This window comes from Etheostoma spectabile, chromosome 11 (assembly GCF_008692095.1).
Source record: "Etheostoma spectabile isolate EspeVRDwgs_2016 chromosome 11, UIUC_Espe_1.0, whole genome shotgun sequence".
Classification (NCBI taxonomy): Eukaryota; Metazoa; Chordata; class Actinopteri; order Perciformes; family Percidae; genus Etheostoma; species Etheostoma spectabile.
The window spans coordinates 9,390,511-9,409,968 of record NC_045743.1 but is presented as its reverse complement, the minus strand read 5'-3'; the positions used below and the strand labels follow the sequence as shown (position 1 = coordinate 9,409,968).

At 39.8% G+C, this 19,458-nt stretch overlaps 1 protein-coding gene across 1 annotated transcript; it reads left to right on the top strand.

Moving 5' to 3' along the window:
* The first annotated feature begins 245 nt into the window (after positions 1–245).
* On the top strand, positions 246–18,032 carry xirp2b (xin actin binding repeat containing 2b). Its single transcript, XM_032529618.1, is given in 11 exon segments — positions 246–430; positions 3,861–4,025; positions 4,542–4,667; positions 5,294–5,383; positions 5,633–5,690; positions 5,788–5,876; positions 6,374–8,912; positions 8,915–12,546; positions 12,548–15,830; positions 16,361–16,494; positions 16,589–18,032. Coding segments are annotated over 9 exon segments (9,963 nt in total). The 5' UTR covers positions 246–430; positions 3,861–3,974; the 3' UTR covers positions 16,456–16,494; positions 16,589–18,032.
* The last annotated feature ends 1,426 nt before the right edge of the window (positions 18,033–19,458 follow it).

Here is a 19,458-nt window from a genome sequence, read left to right as displayed (position 1 = left end):
CATAATTTGGTATGCAATGATGGGCGGCAACAGCTGCTAGAGTATGCAGTGCACTCTGATGAAAGCTGTGATGATGAAACCAGAGTTACCTGATTTATTAGTACACAAGCGTCTTCAGAGGAGTCACAGGAAGTATTTCCATATGGATTTTTAAGGAACTTGACATTGGAGGCACGGAGGCCTAGCTCTCTAAAAAAAAACACACCCCAGGCCCTTCTTTTGCAAGTGGGCGGGGGGTCTAAAATAAAATCAGCTGTCACTGTCTGCTCGTTTGGACAGAGGTGAATACATAGTACTGGAGCTGGTCTCCAACACTGACTGGGATTTGCTTTGGCTTGGAACAACCCTGCAGGCCGGGGGTGCAGTGGCCTTTGAGTGGGATTTTTATGTGCTGAACTCTTTTTTTGTATTTCATTATCCTCCTTATCTGGTAGGTGATGAACACTCTGAAAGCTGTGTTTGAGTTGAGTGGAATTTTGTAAAATGTGGCTTTTTAAATTATGTTTTTAATGTTAATAATTTCACATCTACAACAAATTGTAAATTGTAATTTCCCCACAGGGGATCAATAAACAGTATATCATTTTATTTATGCAGAGAAAAACATGAAAGGCTGGCACTATAATATTGATACTCTAAAAAAAAATCCCATTGTCTTCGTGTTAAGTGCACTTCCACTCAAAATACATAATACAGAGGCAAAATATGTATCTCATGTATGTAACACCAAATTAACTCTGGATTTTTACCTTATTCTGACCTCTATCTGCCATGCTCTGCTTCATTAGTGCCAGGCAAGCCACAAAGTGAAGAATACTGCAAAGAATTTCAAATACAGAATTACACAAACACAACGTTGTCAATGCAGGACCTATCTAAAATCGTTTGAAAAGAAAGCCTTGACCTACCAGCTTTCCTCTATATTTCACTGAGAAACACGACCCTTCATGGTTACGTTTAAAATAGGCTGGATTTATTTTTGCAAGTACATGGCGCCTAGATTACTTCACTTTCTTGTTATTTGAGCTCTCAACGTGTCATGAGATAGCCTCAGACTGTTGACAGATTTTTGTTGGCTACAAATTTGAGTTCCTACCACAATAAATTATAGTCTGTGAATCCATCTCAAGATATAACTTTATGCTGCTGTGCAGAATTTTCTACTCATACAGTTTATTGCCAAAGTGAAGATTTGAACTAAATTTGTACTGTAAGTACCTAGAATTCTCTCATTTTAAGATCTGTGTTATCTGTCAAACAAACATAACTACCATTTTTCCAAGACTAAAATACATCATCCTATGGGGACTGGTAAGCTACAAATCAAACACAGCAAAACAAATATGTCAATGGAAAGCAGCTAACAGAAATCCAATGCTCCAATAGTTATAAAATGTGTTTTTCATGAAATTTAGAGAGTAGCATTAATGGGTTACCATTTTCATATTCACAAGCCCACTATTCAGCTTACTTTTAAATATCTTCACGTTTAGCAATCAGCTAAATCAAAAAGCTGATGAAAAAAATTGGGGTGTTTTTTTTTGTATTTCATTTGGTATTTCATTTGATCTGTTCTTTATTGAGTTTTCAGTACTTTGAGAAAGGATATACAGTGATTACATTTGTCCTTTGCTGTTAGAAATTATATTAAAGATGTGAAATATAATCTCATGTCGCCAGTCTGGCAGTTTCTGCTTACATTATTCTTGATATTACAATGAGTTGGATATACACATGGCTTCCTGTAGTGCTAATTCACCACAGAGCAGTGCTGCGATAACAATTTATTTATGCTGTTAGCCTTCAGAGTTAATGGATAGTTTTATTTTTATGTGGTTCTTTTATCAAACAGCAAAACAGTCTGTATTCATATTTCATCCTCTTGCATCAGCACATTTATACCCACATGTGAACTGAGGTGTGAATGCTTCGAATTTGATAACATAGACAAAAATGTTTTGTCAGCAACTGGCCTGAAATGGTGTTGGAGTTATGGAGTTGGAAAAGTAAACAATCACACTGACTGTCTTTTATGATTTCAATAACCTGCACGTTAACAATAATGTTCCTTTGTTTCAGGTTTGTTGATGCAATTTTAGATTTATCATGTAATACTGCCTAGAATGAAATTTACAATACCACTTCCTAAATAATCCCCTAAATCCCCTAATATATTTCTATGCTGATTTAAAGTCTACACGCAATGTGTTTATTGACTTTAAATTGAGTTATTGAGTAGTGAAGATGAGTATGGTAACACTAATTTTATGCAAGTCATGAGTTTCTTAAAAATGTAAGTGACCATTTCAAGCGGCCACCGAATCTCCTGGGAAACACGGTTAGAGAAGGATTATTTTGGACAAAACCATCAGTTCAGTTGGGATTGGCTCTAAATGCTTTCCCTTTCACTCAGAGGAGGCATGGATCAAACTCACCTCACATCATGATAAAACAGCAGTCACTCTGGATAGTTTGAAGGTTGTTTAGGATTATTCATCCTGCACATCTTGTCAGTAACTGAATGTCAGGAGACAGGTGTGTAATTGATTTAAATAGGATCCCTGTAGAGAATTTCAAATGACTCACAAAGCATCATTTACAAGAACATCGCATGCACTATGGTAGCGCCTTTAAAGCACCACTGGAGCACAAATTTGGTTGTCAATATATATCTATAAGCTGAACAAATTCAAAATTCTGATTCAAAACAGTAACATTTCTTAATGACTGCATTAACTATGCATTGTGTGAATATGAACCATGTGCAATACTGGAATATACTAAACCAAGCTTATATTGTAAAAAAAATAAAATAAAAACGTCCCTCTTCTGTACTGCTTTAAAAACAAAACAACCGCACAAACATTTGGATCTGCTGAAGGTCTTCACCCGGAAAACAAACGTATAGGCCAATTGTGCAAGCAGGTTGTAATGATCCATATCTTTGTTTGCTGTTAGGCGGCGACCTCTCTTGATTGTAGTAATTATTGCGGGAGGAAGCAAGGGAGCGCCAAAAATAACATAGGACTTTCGTTCAACAGACCATGGTTTTTGTCCCTTTGTGTCCCGTGTGAAACCAAAAAGTGAAAAGTAACAAATTACAATTACTCACGTTACTGTTACGCTGCTTAAGTATGTTTTTTTTAAAGTATTGAACTCAACATTTTAAAACACATCCTTTCCTGAGTAAGTAAAAAAGGTCTTTAATGTTGTTTTGCACCATTGCTTTGAAAAAGTATCTGTCAACAAACGATATGAAAGAAATGTGATATGGCTTTGTGCCCTTATCAAATCGCAAAAGACTGTGATTCAATTAAATAAGTATAGTAAGTATAAATAAGATATTAAATAAGTATAAAAAAGAGGAGGGGCTTAGGAGACCATTTTGGGCTTCAGCAGAAAGGGGAGGGACTGAGAAGTTGTCATTGTTCAAATTTTTTGTCTTAGTCCTGAATCATCACAATCCTACCTACAGCACTTTTAAGTTGACTAATTGTGTACTCTTTCCACCTCTGGTTTTACGTGACTCCTTTGAAGCCAATCTCTGATAATTTCCTAGATTTAAGTCTTTTTGTTGCTTCAACTTAACTAGTTCCATTTCACAATGCTAACTATGTGTTTAAAACTTCCACTGTTATGTTAAAAAGAACAGTCACGTGATTAAAAGTGCAACTGTAGTCATGTATTTAATGCTGCACTACATTCACACGTAGTGCTGCATTAAATATAACAGTGACGTATGTCATTTTGGGAGTCATTGGCACTATTCTGTTGTTTAGGTATGCGGATGTGTTAGAATCTGATCCTTAGCAGTGCTTTACTTGAACATGTATTGAACAGTTTGGGTATTTGTGCCATAGCTGCTGGCAGCGCAGGTTGAACCAGGACAGGACTTCCTGAAAGAGATTATAAGCCAGAGGAACCGGATTCACTCTGTGGATTGAGAGGTCATCCCACTGACCGACTGTGAGGCCATGTACCAGCCAGCTGTCGCCAAGCAAGCTGATAACACCATCCCCAGCGGGGTACTTTAGTTTGTGCATGGACATGTATCGTTTCTATTACAACATGTAGCTACAGTACCTGTCAGAGCTGCCTGCATTAAAAAAGAGCAGTTGTGCAATTAGTATGGTCAATTATAATGGTTTGCTTGCTTTCCTGTTGTATGCTGTATAGTATACTGTATTCTTTAGCTGCTGCAGAAAATCCATGGTTTCACAGTAGCTGGTCACCATTATTGGTGGTGTTGTCATGCAGTATTATTGGCGGTGATGACAGTTTTGCAGCGGTGGAAAACATAAATTAGAGGGGAGAATCTCTTCATAGGGCAGAATAAAGAAAAAAGGTTGCAGAAAATACTGTTGCTTTACTTTGAAAAAACTTGAACTCCCAATTCCTTATGTAAATTTGGAACTATAACTTGAACAGCATATTATATGAGTTTGAATATGTGAGAGAGACAGAAGCAGATTAGCTCCACCACGTTTGATTTCAGGTCATGTCGAAGTGGAGGCAGCTAATGATATTTCCTGCTTCATTAGGTCATGGAGGAGCTGGAGGTCTGCTCCCTGCCTGGGGGACTTGCCAGTGTGAGGAAACAATTTGAGACCCAGGAAACTGCATCACACAATGTAACCCAGTTCCATTTTCATCACAGAAGTGTGCAGGTACACATGAAGAACACAGTATTTTCATTCATGAGGCTGAGAGCATGAAAGAGATGATGTGGTCAAATAACGGCAACATTTCTTGTTCTTAGCTTTAGATTTGTGTGATTGCACTGACAGCTTTGCAAGTAAAATATGTAAATTTAGACCGAATAGTAACACTGAGGCTATTATTACATCTTATTGCACCAATACTATAGTGTGTAGCAAAGTGTGTGGGTTTAGGAGACAGCCATTACTCGACATTTCTAACAATTTTCCTGAAAATCTTCAGGGTGCTTTTTATATTTTAGCTCCATTCAGGCAATAGAAACTTTACAATGAAGTAGATAGGAATCTTATTTCTTATTTTGCTATGGTACAGTGTGGGTGAACAGATTGACACATTCTGTGTCATCTTGCCTTCATCTGCGATTAGTCATTTCAAACTGCAGTGAGCATCTTCTCTGCATAATGTACAGTTGTGTACTATCAAGCTTTGGCTGGTAAATTGGAGTGGAGCAAACTCAAATATTTGGCAAGAGGGGAAATGTGGTGAAGCAAGACTGAAAGAGTCATCTTGTGTGTTTGTGTGGTATGCACACGTTTTCCACTATGTCCGACAACCGCTGTCCTTATCTTCACAGGAAATGTCCAACTCTGAGGTGACAGTGTCAAGCAGCAGCAGGCAGGTTGTCCCCGGCAGTCAGCAGCTAAATTTCAACCAAGAAACAATGGTAGTGAACTTTTTTCTGTCACTGTGTTCCTCCAGGCAACGTGAGAAGGCTTTGCTAATGAGCTAAATACTTTGATTGCCTTGTTGAGTAAAAACTGTAACTGATTACAAGCAATCACATTTGTATAATTGGTGTGTGTTTAGTAGTCTCTGACATTTAGGCCGAGATCATAGGTAAATGATTGGTTGAATTACTGTATTTCATTTTTTTTATCATCAGTATTTTTCCATTTCTCATTTAAAAATGTAGGCGACGTACAGCGACAATACCATGGCATCTAGTTATGAAAACCATCAAAATGAAACAGGTAGGAAGTTTTGGATATTTATTCTCTTCTCTTCCACATTCACTGTCACTGCCTAACAAAGGCCTGCTTTTCTACTTTTTACTGTGCTGACTTTCAGAAGAGGAGTTTCCCAGGTACACAACAAAAGAACTGAGGGATCGCTTTGAAAAAACAATAGAAGAGGCTGCTCCACAGAAACCAATTAAGGTACGCATTTCCATTTCCCTTGAGTTCGACAAAAGTATTGCAAATATGAAGGGACAGCATATAAAATTTAGGGTAAGTTAATTTTAAGATGACAAATATAGTATATTAATTCAAATTGCAATCCTTAAGATTAAAGTATGGGTTGATTTGGCCACACCTTTGGTTACTGGAGGTAACAACAAGTGTGGTTAAACACAGCAAACACTCCACAAGCACCTTCTTTGTTAGCTGTTTTAAGAAAAAAGTCAATCAAAAATAATAAGAATCGCAGGTTCCAACTGTTCTATTCACAAAATACCATTAATCTTGGATTTACAGGTGTTCTGCTGTGTTAGATTATTCATGTTTTATTATGTAATCTTTACACTTTATCTGCAAGTGTTACAACAATGTGAAATGTAATGCACATATAACTCTTTTATGGGGTGATGTGATGGATTTATTTGATATTATGTGATACTTATTTATTTAATTCATTTTTGTTCCTTACAAAAAAGATTGGATGTGATATCAATCGTTCTAAGTGGTCCTCCAATGTGACGCAAAGCAACACCATGACAAGTGCAGTGTATGGAGCATCCACCACTGAGGCAGCAGAAGACATATCGGCTGAAGTGATGGATTATGAGGACTTTCCGCCCCCACCAGCTGAGGATTCCGACTATCTTCCACCCCCCCCTCCAGATTTACTAGGAATGCCATCAGACAGTGAAAATATTTCAGCATGCCATTACTCACCTGGGCCTCCGGAACTGGCAAACCCCTCCAAACACTCACTCAGCAAAGAGGCTTACTTCAATCAAAGGAGTATGCATGAGCTGAAACGGCTTTGCAAGCACATTCATCCGGAGGTTCGTAAGAATATTGAGAAGGAATATTACAATGAATACAATGTAACTGAGAACAACCAGTTAGAGAACCAAGAGTACATGTATGAGAATGATGGTGATAGTCCTGATGATATTAACGATGAAGAATACATGGAATGGGAAGAGATTCTTCCTGGGGAGGTGCAGGCAATGCGATGGAAGTTTGAAAATAAGCCACTGGATACCATTAAAGATGAGACTCCTGATGAGGATGATGACAACAACAAAATAACTGAACAGGAAATGATTCTCGGAAAAGATGTGAGACGTACAGCTTGGATGTTTGAAACCAAGCCAATGGATGAGTTAAGTTTACACAATATCAACTCGACAGAATATAAAAACAAATTCAACAAATTTGATAAAGGAGACGTCCGTGCTGCAGCGTGGTTGTTTGAAACCCAAACAATGGACACCCTAAATAAAATGCATAAGGAGGAGGATTTAACAAAAGAGATTGTCTTTACAGAGGAGGATGGAAATGCTACTATTTACATGATTGACAATAAGTACATGGAAAGTCTTGGCCACACTGAGACCATTGATGAGAGCCACCTCTTGAGTTTGAGATCAGTGTTAGAAGAAATTAATGGAGAGGTGAAAACTGTTACAAGCACTTTTGACACTCAGTTTAAATGCATCATTATGGGACAATCAAGCCAAATGCTGGAGATTAAGTCTGTGCGTAAAATTGAAAGTGAATTAGAGAACTCCATTGCTTCACGTTGGCTTTTTGATACCCAACCCCTGGACATGACAAACAGAGAGCATACATCTTTGAAACTTCTGTGTAGTCTTTCCATGGAGGACAGCAATAAAGGAGACTGGGGCAGGTGGTTGTTTGAGATAAAAACATTAGATTCTGTCAATGAGTGGGAAAGCTCAAAAATGGAGACGAAAGAGATTAGTGGAGCTGATGTGCGCAAGCACTGCTTAGTGTTTGAAACACAGCCAATGGATTCTCTGAAGGATGACTCCAACTCGAGATCCCAGTCTATTGAAGAAATTATTGGGGGCAATGTTAGATCTGCGAGGCACTTTTTTGAAAGCAGCCCTCAAGTGGAGAGGAAAACTGGCCCTGAGGTCGGAAAACTTCAAAAGGCTAAAGTAAATGAAGAAATGAAAGGCGATGTGAGACACCAAAAGTGGCGCTTTGAGAGTCAACCTCTAGAGCACATAAGAGAGGGGAAGAAAAAGGTTACCCGCACTGTAAATGTTGAGGACGACCTCACACAGGAGGATGGCACAAGCTGCAAGGCAGATGTACGCAAGAACTGCTGGGTATTTGAGACTCAGCCAATGGATACTTTAAAAGATGATTCAAATACTCAGCCCCTGACCAAAGAGGATATTATTGCAGGTAATGTAAAATCAGCCAGAAATTATTTTGAAACGTTTCCAACTGAGGAGTTGAATGAGCTTGCAGAGGTGGGTAAATTGAAAAAAACTGAAGCCCTTAATGAGGAGAGGGGCGATGTTAGACATCAGAAATGGCTATTTGAAAGCCAACCATTGGAGCATATTCAACAGGAAAGGAAGGACGTCATCCGAACGATCGACCTGGAAGAAATTGATAGAGTTGATGTCTCAAACTACAAGCAAATCTTTGAGAGCACAGATTTTAACTGTAAGGATGAATCTCAAAAGATGCTCATAGAGGGTGTAACATCTGGTTCTGTGAAATCAAATAAAAACCTGTTTGAGTCTACTTCGCTGTATGCCATGCAAGACAGCTCAGGACACTTCCATGAGGTGAAAACAGTGCGGCGGGAAGAGGTTGTGAAAGGAGATGTAACAACATGCAAGTGGAGGTTCGAAACAAGACCAATTGACCAGTTTGATGAAAGCATTAAGAAATATCAAATTATCAAGGGCATATCCAAAGAAGAAATAGAGTCTGGTGATGTTAAAACTGCAAAGTGGTTGTTTGAAACACAGCCTCTTGATGCTATTAAGTACTTCAGCAATATTGAAGATGAAGAGGTTGCGGTGACAAGAAGTAATCTCGATTCCATGAAGGGTGATGTCAAGACCTGCAAGTGGCTATTTGAGACAAAACCAATGGACATCCTGTATGAAAGAGCTGAGTTAAAGGGTGAAAATGAATCTGAAGAAATGCATAAGGGAGACGTCAAAACCTGCACATGGCTTTTTGAGACACAAGCACTCATAGTATCCACGATGAGACAGAGACCATTTTAAAAACATGCACTGTCAATCAAGAGGACATTAGAGGAAAGGATGTAAGAACAGCTTGTTTTCTCTTTGAGACAGAGAAACTGGAAAACCTCACCGGGGAGACGGGCTCTTTTAAGCGTGTCACCGAGATAGACATTGCGTCTGGGGATGTGTCAGGAATGAAGTACATTTTTGAAAACCAAACATCCAATATCATGACTTCTACATCTGAGGAGGTAATGCAAAAGCTCAAGAGAGTTCAGACTGAGGACATACAAAAAGGAAACGTGGTGAACTGCAAATGGCTCTTTGAAAACCAATCCATAGATACAATCCACGATAGCCAAGAGGAATTTATTAACACCCGCACAGTAAATGATGTACAAGGAGGAGATGTAGATAAGGGACGTTTCATTTTTGAGACCTACTCCTTAGATGAAATTCAAGAAACAGACACAGAGCTGATGAAAATGCGAAAGATTGTCCGTGATAAAGATGAAAAGGGCGATGTGAAAAATTACACCATGATGTTTGAAAACCAGCCCCTTTACGCTATTCAGGATAAAGAGGGTATTTACCACGAGGTCACCACTGTCACAAGCGAGGAAGTAACACGAGGAGATGTTGTCGGAACCCGATGGAAGTTTGAAACCAAGCCCCTTGACACCCTAAAGGACACAGATGAGGTTTATATCATTAAATCTGTCACACAACAGGATGTGCAAAAAGGAGATGTCACGTCCGCCAAGTGGAAATTTGAGACACAACCTCTCGACAGGATTGCTGAAGAGAAGAAGGCTTTCATAAAAACTGTGGATGAAATTCAGGGAGGCAATGTTAGGATGAACAAAGATCGTTTCGAGTCTGACGCACTGTCACAGCAATCTGTTAGAACGGTCAATGTGAGTGAAATACAAAAAGGTGACGTCAGGTCTGCAAAATGGAGATTTGAAACCCAGTCCATTGACAAAATAAGAAGCATGAGCTCTGAAAATCTGATTGAAACAGTTAAAAAGGAGGAGGTTGAAAAGGGAGATGTTAAACATTCAGTCTGGCTCTTTGAGAAAAATCCCCTTGATCACATTAAAGAGGTAAATGAGGACGAAGGTACAACCATCACATCACAAGAGGAGATTTCCAAAGCGGATGTAAAGACAACAACTTGGCTCTTTGAAACAACACCATTTGACGACTTTAACGAGACAAAAATGGAGAAGACTGAAATCCTGGGTAAGAGTGTCAAGGGAACTCTTGAGGAACTTTATAGTCAGAAAATGGTGAAGTCACAGGGAATACTCATTGAAGCTGATGAAATAGGGGATGTTAGGATGGCTAAATACCAGCTAATGAATAAGCAGGCTCCGGAAATTCAGCGAGAGGATGTCATCAGGGGAGATCTGCAGACGATTATGATGAACCTGCTAAACAGACAGGAAAGACAGGAGCAGCAGATTGTCATAGATTCAGAAGAGAAGGGTAATATCAGTTCTACGGTGCATCAACTTTTCAACCAAGAGAAAGGCAGCAGTATTGAAAGGGAGGAAATATTACGAGGTGACATTCAGGAAGCTATAAACAACCTTTTCCATGGGAGTCGTTCAGCCAAACATGGAATCCTCATCCAGGAGGACGAGAAAGGAGACGTGCAAATGACATTATATTCACTTCTCAATAAACAAGAGAATGTTAATGTTGAAAAAGAGGACATTGTAAGAGGGGATATAAAGAGTGCTCTTCAAAGTCTGTCCAGCTCAGACAAGACAGATCAGACAGTAAAGATAAAGGTAGATGAGGCTGAAAAAGGAAATGTCAACTTTTACTCCACATGCATCGAATCTGGGGCTCTTGACTATCTTAAAGAGCTCCACGTAGAACCTGATGAGACTCTACCAGACAGAGCAGAAAAAGAGAAGATCGTTGGAGGCGACATCAAGAACACTAAACTTATCCTTGGCCGTAAACAAGTGCAAATTGAGCGTACTGTGGAGGATGTTATACCCGGTGATGTTCACAACACGGTGAAGGTTTTCATGTCAGAGCCAACCCTCCCATTTGAAAGAGTCCAAAAGGAGGAGATAGTCAAAGGCGATTTAAGAGCTGTTTTAAATTCATTGTCTGAATCAGCAAATCAGACAGTTGTTGTAGAGAAAGAGGATGTTGTGAAAGGCAACATACCAAAAGCCCTGCGGTGTCTCGAGAGGGCTCAAAAATGGTACAAAGAGGTGGAGAAGCCAGATATAATACCTGGAAATATCAAAGGGGCACTAAGATCTCTTGAGAAATCATCAACATCCAGAGTTGAAGCTACTGTCGAGGATTTAATTTCTGGAGATGTGAGGGCCACACTGAAATCTTTGGAGCTGGCAAAGCAAGTGGTGAAGGAAGTTGAAAAGGAAGAAATTGTGAGGGGCGATATTCGCACAGCAATGCAAAGCCTGCATGATGCCTCCAGTGAGAGGAGGACATGTCAACAGGAAATAGATGTTCAGGGAGACGTCAAAGGAACGATCCAGCTCTTAATGGAGACTCCGCCTTCGCTGAGGATGGAAAGAAGCCCAAGCCTCGAGCGTGACGTAAAGGGTGATGTGAAGATGTCAATTAAGTCATTATATGAGATGCAGGAGCAATCCCAGCTGGGAAAAGAAGAAGTGATCAAGGGCGATGTTAAAGGAACTATTAAATCGCTGTTGGAAACAGCGCATCGTGAAGCTCCCAAAGTCAGACTTGGATCATACAGAAGAGTACGAGTCAAGCAGAGCCCTCCAGTTAAAAACCTAAATGCTGATACACAGAGGAACATACAAAAGATAAAAACTGCTAATTCAGTTGAGATGTCAAAAGAAAATCACTCTATCTCTAATGAAATGGATATTGTTAGAACAATGTCAAGTTCCATGCAGCAGTCTGCTCAGCAATCAACAACTGTGGTGGAACATAGAACGATTACACAAAACCACGGCATCAAAACATTAAAGACAGAGTTTCGGAATCTGAAGTCAAAGGGAAAGGGAATGAAAAAACTAGACAAAACCAAAGTACAGACTGGTGATTACATCCTAAAATCACAAACACCCGAGCCTGATCTGCCTCTCCCACCTCCACCTCCACCGGTAGCAGACACTGACCTTCCTCCTCCTCCCTCTGTTGATTCTGACATCGATCACCTTCCTCCTCCACCACCACTACTCACCAGTGAGCAGGACTTCCTCCCCCCTCCTCCATCTCAACAAGAACTGGAGAGCATTCCAGCACAGGCAATTCATACTTCACCAGCAAAAGCCAAAAAGATGACGGTCAAAAAAGTGAAAGCTCCTGTTTTACACCAGGTCCAGAAGCTGGAGCCTAAAGTGGAATTCAGTAAAACACAAAAGGTGGAGGTTAAATCTGAGAAAGTGTTAGAAATTACCAGAAACCAATCAAAAACCACACATACATCAAAAACTGTTCCATGGGAAATCCCTCCTCCGCCTGAGTCACCACAACCACTAAAGAAAGTTTGCATCTCTCCTGTGAAATTCACCCCTCCACCCTCTCCTCCACCTATCAGAGGGAAAATGAGTAAATTTAACACTCCATTAATAAAAGCAGAAGGAAAGTACAGGAAGCTGGTGGAGGAAAACACGCCCCCCAACCACTCCAACAACCACTTACATACATGACTCAGTTACTGCTGCTCTACAAACGCTCTCCACCAGCAAAATAGAGCAGTCAAATAACAACACATCAGAAATCATACCGGAGAGAGCTGAAAGAATGAACACTGCATTGTGTGTTCATTCAGACTCCCAATCTTATGATTTATCCAAGCATGTTTTAGTTGCAAATACCACCCACAGCAATGTAAGCACTTGCCATGAGAAATTTCTCACAGATTCAACAGTTACATTGTCTGCCAAACAGCAAATTGTCTCTAATGAGACCTCTAAGGCTGTCTCCATTCAGAAGACCTCATCTGTCTCAGCTGTTAGACAACAGATGCATACGGCAACACAGAAAACAGTTTCTGTTTCCTCAAAGCAGTCTGCTCAGTCTGTCATGGCTGACAAAGCACAGACCTCAATCACTGATGTCACAAAAACTGAAAATATGATGGCTGATAGAAAGCTTTCCAAAAATCAGAAAACAAAGAGCTCCAACAAGTCTGAAGATAAAAACGAAGAGGAAATGCATTCTGAGAAAATTCATACAGAGGAAAATTTTAAATCAAGTAAATCTGAGAAAAAAGACAAAAATGTAAAGTCCAAATCACCACAGCATGATAACAAGAAGAAAATTGATCATTCACCAACAAAGAACCAAGAGAAGGTTTCTGAAGAGCCAATGCAAACAGAAAAGGCTGCCACCTCTACAAATGGTAAAGAAAGCAAACCAAACCAAAAGGTGAAAAAGAGCAATAAGCGAGAAAGGCAAGTAGAGACAAAATCCCCCATTGAGAGTGAGAAACAGAGTGTTTCAGAGATTGTCAAGATGGAAGTGAAGGAAGCTACTGAGGTGAAAGTGATCAGTGAACCTAAAGAAGTTAAGACAGAGCTAAAGCAGGGGATTAAGAAAGATACTTCCTCTCCTGCTGCTGAATCTGCGCCTGCTGTTACTGTTAGCACAACTGACAGCCAGCCAGAAACTCCGGCCCCAGCAAAGAAGAAAAAGAAGTCTAAAAAGTCTAAAGGGGGTGCACAGCCAGGTCAAGGTAAAAAGATGTCCACAGAATCACAGACATGTGTTGTAGAAACCAAGACAGCATCGTCTGAAAAATCCTACCAAACTCAGGAAACAATTGCAGTTTCCCAAATTCATAAAAGTACAAAAGAAGAGCAGATTCAAGTCAAGAGAGAAAGCATTATCACAGAAAGCAAAGACGATCAGAATACCCAGCAAGAAAAGTCAGTTCAAAAGCAAGTGAAGGGATCTCAAAAGAAGAAAGGAGTGACAGTTATTAAGCAGAGCGCAGAGGAACCATTGGGAGAAAGTATGAATGTCCCAATTACAGTGACAGGCGAGTCAGAGCACAATGAACGGGTAAAGTCCACAGCAGAGAGAACAGAAGAATCTCAGAGGCAAGAGGTCCAAGTGTTAATCTCTCACATCACAGAGATACAAAGAGTTTCAGAAAATACTGATTCTAAATCGGTGCTCAAAACCATTCCAGATTGGCATTTGAGTTCAGAAAGTAAGTGTGAACTGGAGGGATCTGTGGTGGAGAGTGATGCTCAAAAAAGTAAAGAAATTATTTCAGGTGTGAGGAAGCTTGCAGAGGCTAAACTAATGCATCTAGAAGACCACGAGACAATGGAAAAGCATGAGTGTGAGCCACTTTCTGAGAAATCTTTTTCTGGTGGGGCAACGCCAAGAATATCCAAGATCAGTATTGGCTCTGCCAAAATTGAGAACCACACAGAGAAGAAGACCTCCCACGAAAGACGGAAAGAAGAAGTGAGTCTGAGCAAGTCTGTTGACCTTCGGGCTCCCTCGCCATTACTGAGGATGCGTTCTCCCTCACCAACGTTCATCACCATCGAATCCACACGTAGAACCAACTCACCACACAGAGTAACTCCATCGCCTACCCTGCTGCATAGGCCACCCACACCTCCCACACCTCCGCCACGCAGGTGTGACACCCCGATATCACGCCTCACAAGAATCACACCCTCTCCGACTTTTGACAGAGCAGAAAATTTGGCTCGACTCAAAGACACAACCGCCAAGCTCTCACGTGGCGTCACGCCACCACCCCTGCTTCCCCAACAAATCTCAGAGAGGAAATCTGAGATTGTGGAATTACCTGCGTCATTCCATCGGCAAATCAAAATCGAGTCACAACATGTGGAGGCTTCAAGGACACTGATCGCAACAGAAAAAACGAGTTTATCTGGGGAGGCACAGCAGGCTGATATAAATTCTGCATATGTAGAAGAAGATGAAGCTAATATTTCAGAGAGTTTGTATGCAAATGAAATACAAAATAAGCCTGAGTGCCACATGCCAATTGACCCATATGTTATTGATTCTTCAGATATTTCAGAGCCATCATCTGTATCCTTCAAAGAAAAGAGAGAGTTTTTTGAAGAGGCTCAAAAGGCTGAAATTAACAAGACCTATGTGCGAAAGGAACCCATAGCTATCCCTGAACGATTGGGCCCAGACATGGAAGACTGTGAGGCAGAAAATAAGAACAAAGAAAAGGATGAGCTTCCCAGGGCAGACTTATGTAGTCTTGTAAACAAATTTGAATCACCAGAAGGCAATTTCTTTATTGGAAAAGAGCTTGTCCCACACACTGAGTGGCTTCACAATGAGACTGAAAGTACAGATGATGACAAAGAGAAAGAAGACATCCTGGAACAGGAAATGCCAACTTTTGACATCCAGGATATTAAAAATGTGTTTGAACTGGGTGAGGAAAGTTCCTCATTGAGAAAGTTGAAAAAGGATTGGGAGGAGACTGTGTCAAGCCTGAGTGAAACAACAGCTGACACTTCAAAGAGGGAAAGTCCTCCAGAGACAAAGAGAGGCTCACCGCAGAGCAGCCCCCTCCCTCCTCAGAAAACTGAGGTAGAAACTGTGCCAGCAGAACCATCAGCCTTCTCTGAAACCAAATCAATCACAGAACATTTCTCAAATGTAGATGAGTTAGGTAACAAGGTCACTGGAACAAGGACAGCTGTCACTGCGCACTCTGAGAGTGCGTCTACCCAACAAGCTCCTTTTTCCTACGCTGATGCAGTAAAAAAACAAGCTGCAGCAATTAAGCAAACAGAAACCTACGATGACGATGCTTCTGACAAGTTGCTGAGTAATTTCCACAAAACGTGGACAGAAAGTGAATCCGTTTTCAAGAGTCTTGGCTACACTATTTGTGAGGAGACAACATCACAAGTTGTGTCACATCAGACGATTGTCTCATCTGGTAAATACCCGTACAGCATGAAACAACAGCAACTAATGGCGTTGACTATGGTTGGATGGGATTTCTTTGAATGTGTTTGTGGTGTGTTACAAAAGTATCATTTCTAATAACTCCCTTGTATGTATTGTGAAGGCTTTTCTGTAAAATATAAAAAGTTGGTAATCGGTTGAGGGCTTGCACGTAACTGGATGACAGCTTATTTGTAGTGCTCACAAACAATGCCAAAAAGCTGTTGAGAGACGCATGGATATCTGTGCTTGCATGTGTGTAGATGAGTGATAGGAATAAAATCTCAAGGAAAGATAGACCATTGTACTTTTTTCATTCAAACAAATAAATGAACCATATCAGGTAGATTTTTAAATACAAATGTAATCTCTTTTACTGCTTTGTACTAACAATACTATACTATTACTATAATAACATAAAGAAAGAAAGAAAATCCACAGTTGTTGCATTGTGAGGCAACCCAATCGAAATTCTGACAAATGTAAACATAATGAAATAATTTGCATTTTATCTCTTTCAAGCAGGTTCGAGTTCCAAAGGCGGAGATCTGCACAGTATGTCGGAGGAGAGCTTATCCGATGGATGCTCTGATAGTGGACAAAAAAAAGTACCATAAATCCTGTTTCTGCTGTGAGCACTGCAAAAATAAATTAAGGTGAATATGGCATTCATTTAAATAAATGGTCATCATGGGCACAATTAAACATCTATTTTGTTTCTAAAAGAAAGGATGTTCTTTTCTCTTGTAGCCTCGAAATTATGTCTCTCTCCATGGACACTTTTACTGTCTACACCATTACAAACAACTCCTCAAGTCCAATGGGAACTACGATAATGGACTTGGGGAGAAACCTCCGGCAGGAAGTGGTGGACCTATGCCCTCAGATGCGAAACTTGAATGGCGATATTCCATGGACAGCCTAAGTTCCATAGACAAAACACACAGCAGTGAAAACGCAATGACGAAAATGTGCGATGAACGCAAACCACACTGCAACAAAATATCTGTAGTTTGGCCGCCACAGGCCAATTCCCCCAAAATAGCCTTTCAAATAGAAGATGACATTCAGCTAACTAAACCACAGTGGCCTCCTCCTGACAACTCCCCCAAGTCACCCAAACAACAACACAGAAAGGCTGTTCCCAGAAGTGTCCTTTAGAATAAAACCACCCAACTACAGTCCAATAAGCCCCAAGAAGGTGCACAAAAGAATGAATGGTACAATAAGATGCTCCAAAAGATCTGTCGTGTTGGTACAACTTAGGTGTTTGGTTGAAGATAGGCAGTCAAGTGATTTAAAAAGGAAAATGAAAAGTGATAAGAAAAGAAACTGTATATAGCCTACTTCTTGGGATTGTGAAGGGAAAAGCATGTTGTAATTGGAATAGTAAGTACTATAGAGATTGATGATGGGAAAGTGTGGAAAGTGGATGTAGCCTTGAACCGGATTTATTTCATTCACTATATTTAATTCACTTTATTTTTCTTGACATTCAGTGATAAAATTCAGTATTTGATACAACAGGATCCAATCAAATCTGTTTTAACTGCTACAATAATTGTTAATTATCTCATTAGACAAGGTATAGCTAAAAACAGCGTCATGACAAAACTAAGGATGAATATTGATTTTGGTTTCAATCTACACTTCTGGGTGGAAATAATTCAGAGGTTTAGTCACTTTTAAAATTAAGTGTATGCCTAAACCTTACAATTCCCACTGCTCATGAAAGAAGCACACTTAAAAAGTTTTCCAATATAATTTGGCTCACTTTCTTTTGGTTCATTGTACAATTCAATCTATTCTTTTGCTAGCGTGCCGGTTCATGGAAATAGTTTTATACTGTGGACTCTGTTGTATTATTCTGTCAGGTCTTTTATCTTTCAACACATCAACATTTTTGCATTTGCCTTTTTAGCACCTGGTGTGCAGACTAGTAAAAGCATCTTGGAATTATTTTATTTATAATGTTGAAAGTATATAATATAAACAAGTGAATTGGTGATAATCCTGTTTGTTTTGGACAATTGTATCCTATTTTGAATGACAGATATTTTGCAATGACGAGTTATATTTTTTAGATTAGATGGTTATACCTTGCTTTGTACAAGAAAATTCCTGATTCTGTAATGCTAGCAGACTGGTTTACTTCCTTTATTGCTAATCTTAGGGCAATAAAACATTGAACTTACTTGTTTCAAAGTCTGTTATTCTGCAATTCAAATCAAATACAAAGAGAAAGTACTTTCACAGAGCTTGTCAGGTGTGTCTGGTTGAAGCAGCCTATACAAGGAGACAGAAGCAGGTCAGCAGATCCCTCTCACACTGTCGGTATAATCTCCTTTAGAAGCCCCCACCCTGGAGGAGGATTTTGCAACTCAAACCACAGGTGTGCCTACAGCAGACTAGGAAACCATTTCCACATGGGGGAAACATTGAATTGAGGATTTAAAAAAACGCAGATGAGGGAAAACTTGGACACATGTAGTGTGATACAGCAGCAGAGTATAGAGCACATACTCTAATTGAATTTTACAGCCAGTTCTAAAAATAAGCTTATGACCAAATTTGGTTACTCACCCTCTTACTGCGCCTCGATTGCACAAGTTTAGCATACATTTTACTGATTGGTCAACCTGATCTCACAGAAGTACAAGACTGTAAATATATTTTTATTTTATATGTCATCATATACACTGTATGTTTGGGACTTAATTTTAATTTAATTTTTATTTTAATCTGGTTATTGATCCCCTGTGTCCACACTTTGTTAGTTTACACACAGTCCTGAACTACACACACACATCTGTACATGCACTAATGGAGAGATGTCAGAGTGAGTGGGCTGCCAGCCGAACCAGCGCCCTGAGCGGGTGGGGGGGGGGGGGGGGGGGGGTACGGTGCCTTGCTCAACAGCACCTGGCAGTGCCCAGGAGGTGATGCGGCATCTCTCCAGCCACCAATCCACACTCCGTACTTTTGGTCCATACGGGAACTTGAACCAATGACCCTCCGGTTCCCAACCCAACTCCCTACGGACTGAGCTACTGCCACCCCAGCTTAGCGTGTGACGAAGTATATTAAACTTGAATTGAGGGTTTATGAGCTGGTCTTTGAAGTAGGAATATAAACAGCATATTGTGCGGTCTATAGTTTTCCTTATATAGCTTTGAAATATGTACATATTAAATTTGGTACATGAAATTACAGTAGGCCTACACACTGGGCCAATATACTGTTTGCTTTAGCATGTTAATACTTTAGTTTTTTAAGTTTTATTATTTCCATTTATTTTTCTACTTTATATTTTTGTTCTTATAAGGACCAACATATGATGTAGAAAAATACAGTATTTTTATAATTTTATTATTATAATTAATAAAAACAAATATGATTAGTTTCTTTATTTAAATTTACCCTTTTAGCGTGGTCTTAAGCGTATGCCACCCAGCAAGGAGATACAAGCTTTAAGAGGCCTTACAATCTTTAAGATATATTATAATTAAAATGATGAGCGCGGACTGTTTGGCCCATTTAACTATTATGTGTGGACCGTTTTCCAACTGGACTGGACACGAGCTATATGTTGTCTGGTGTAAAACTGTTTCGAGGAGTTG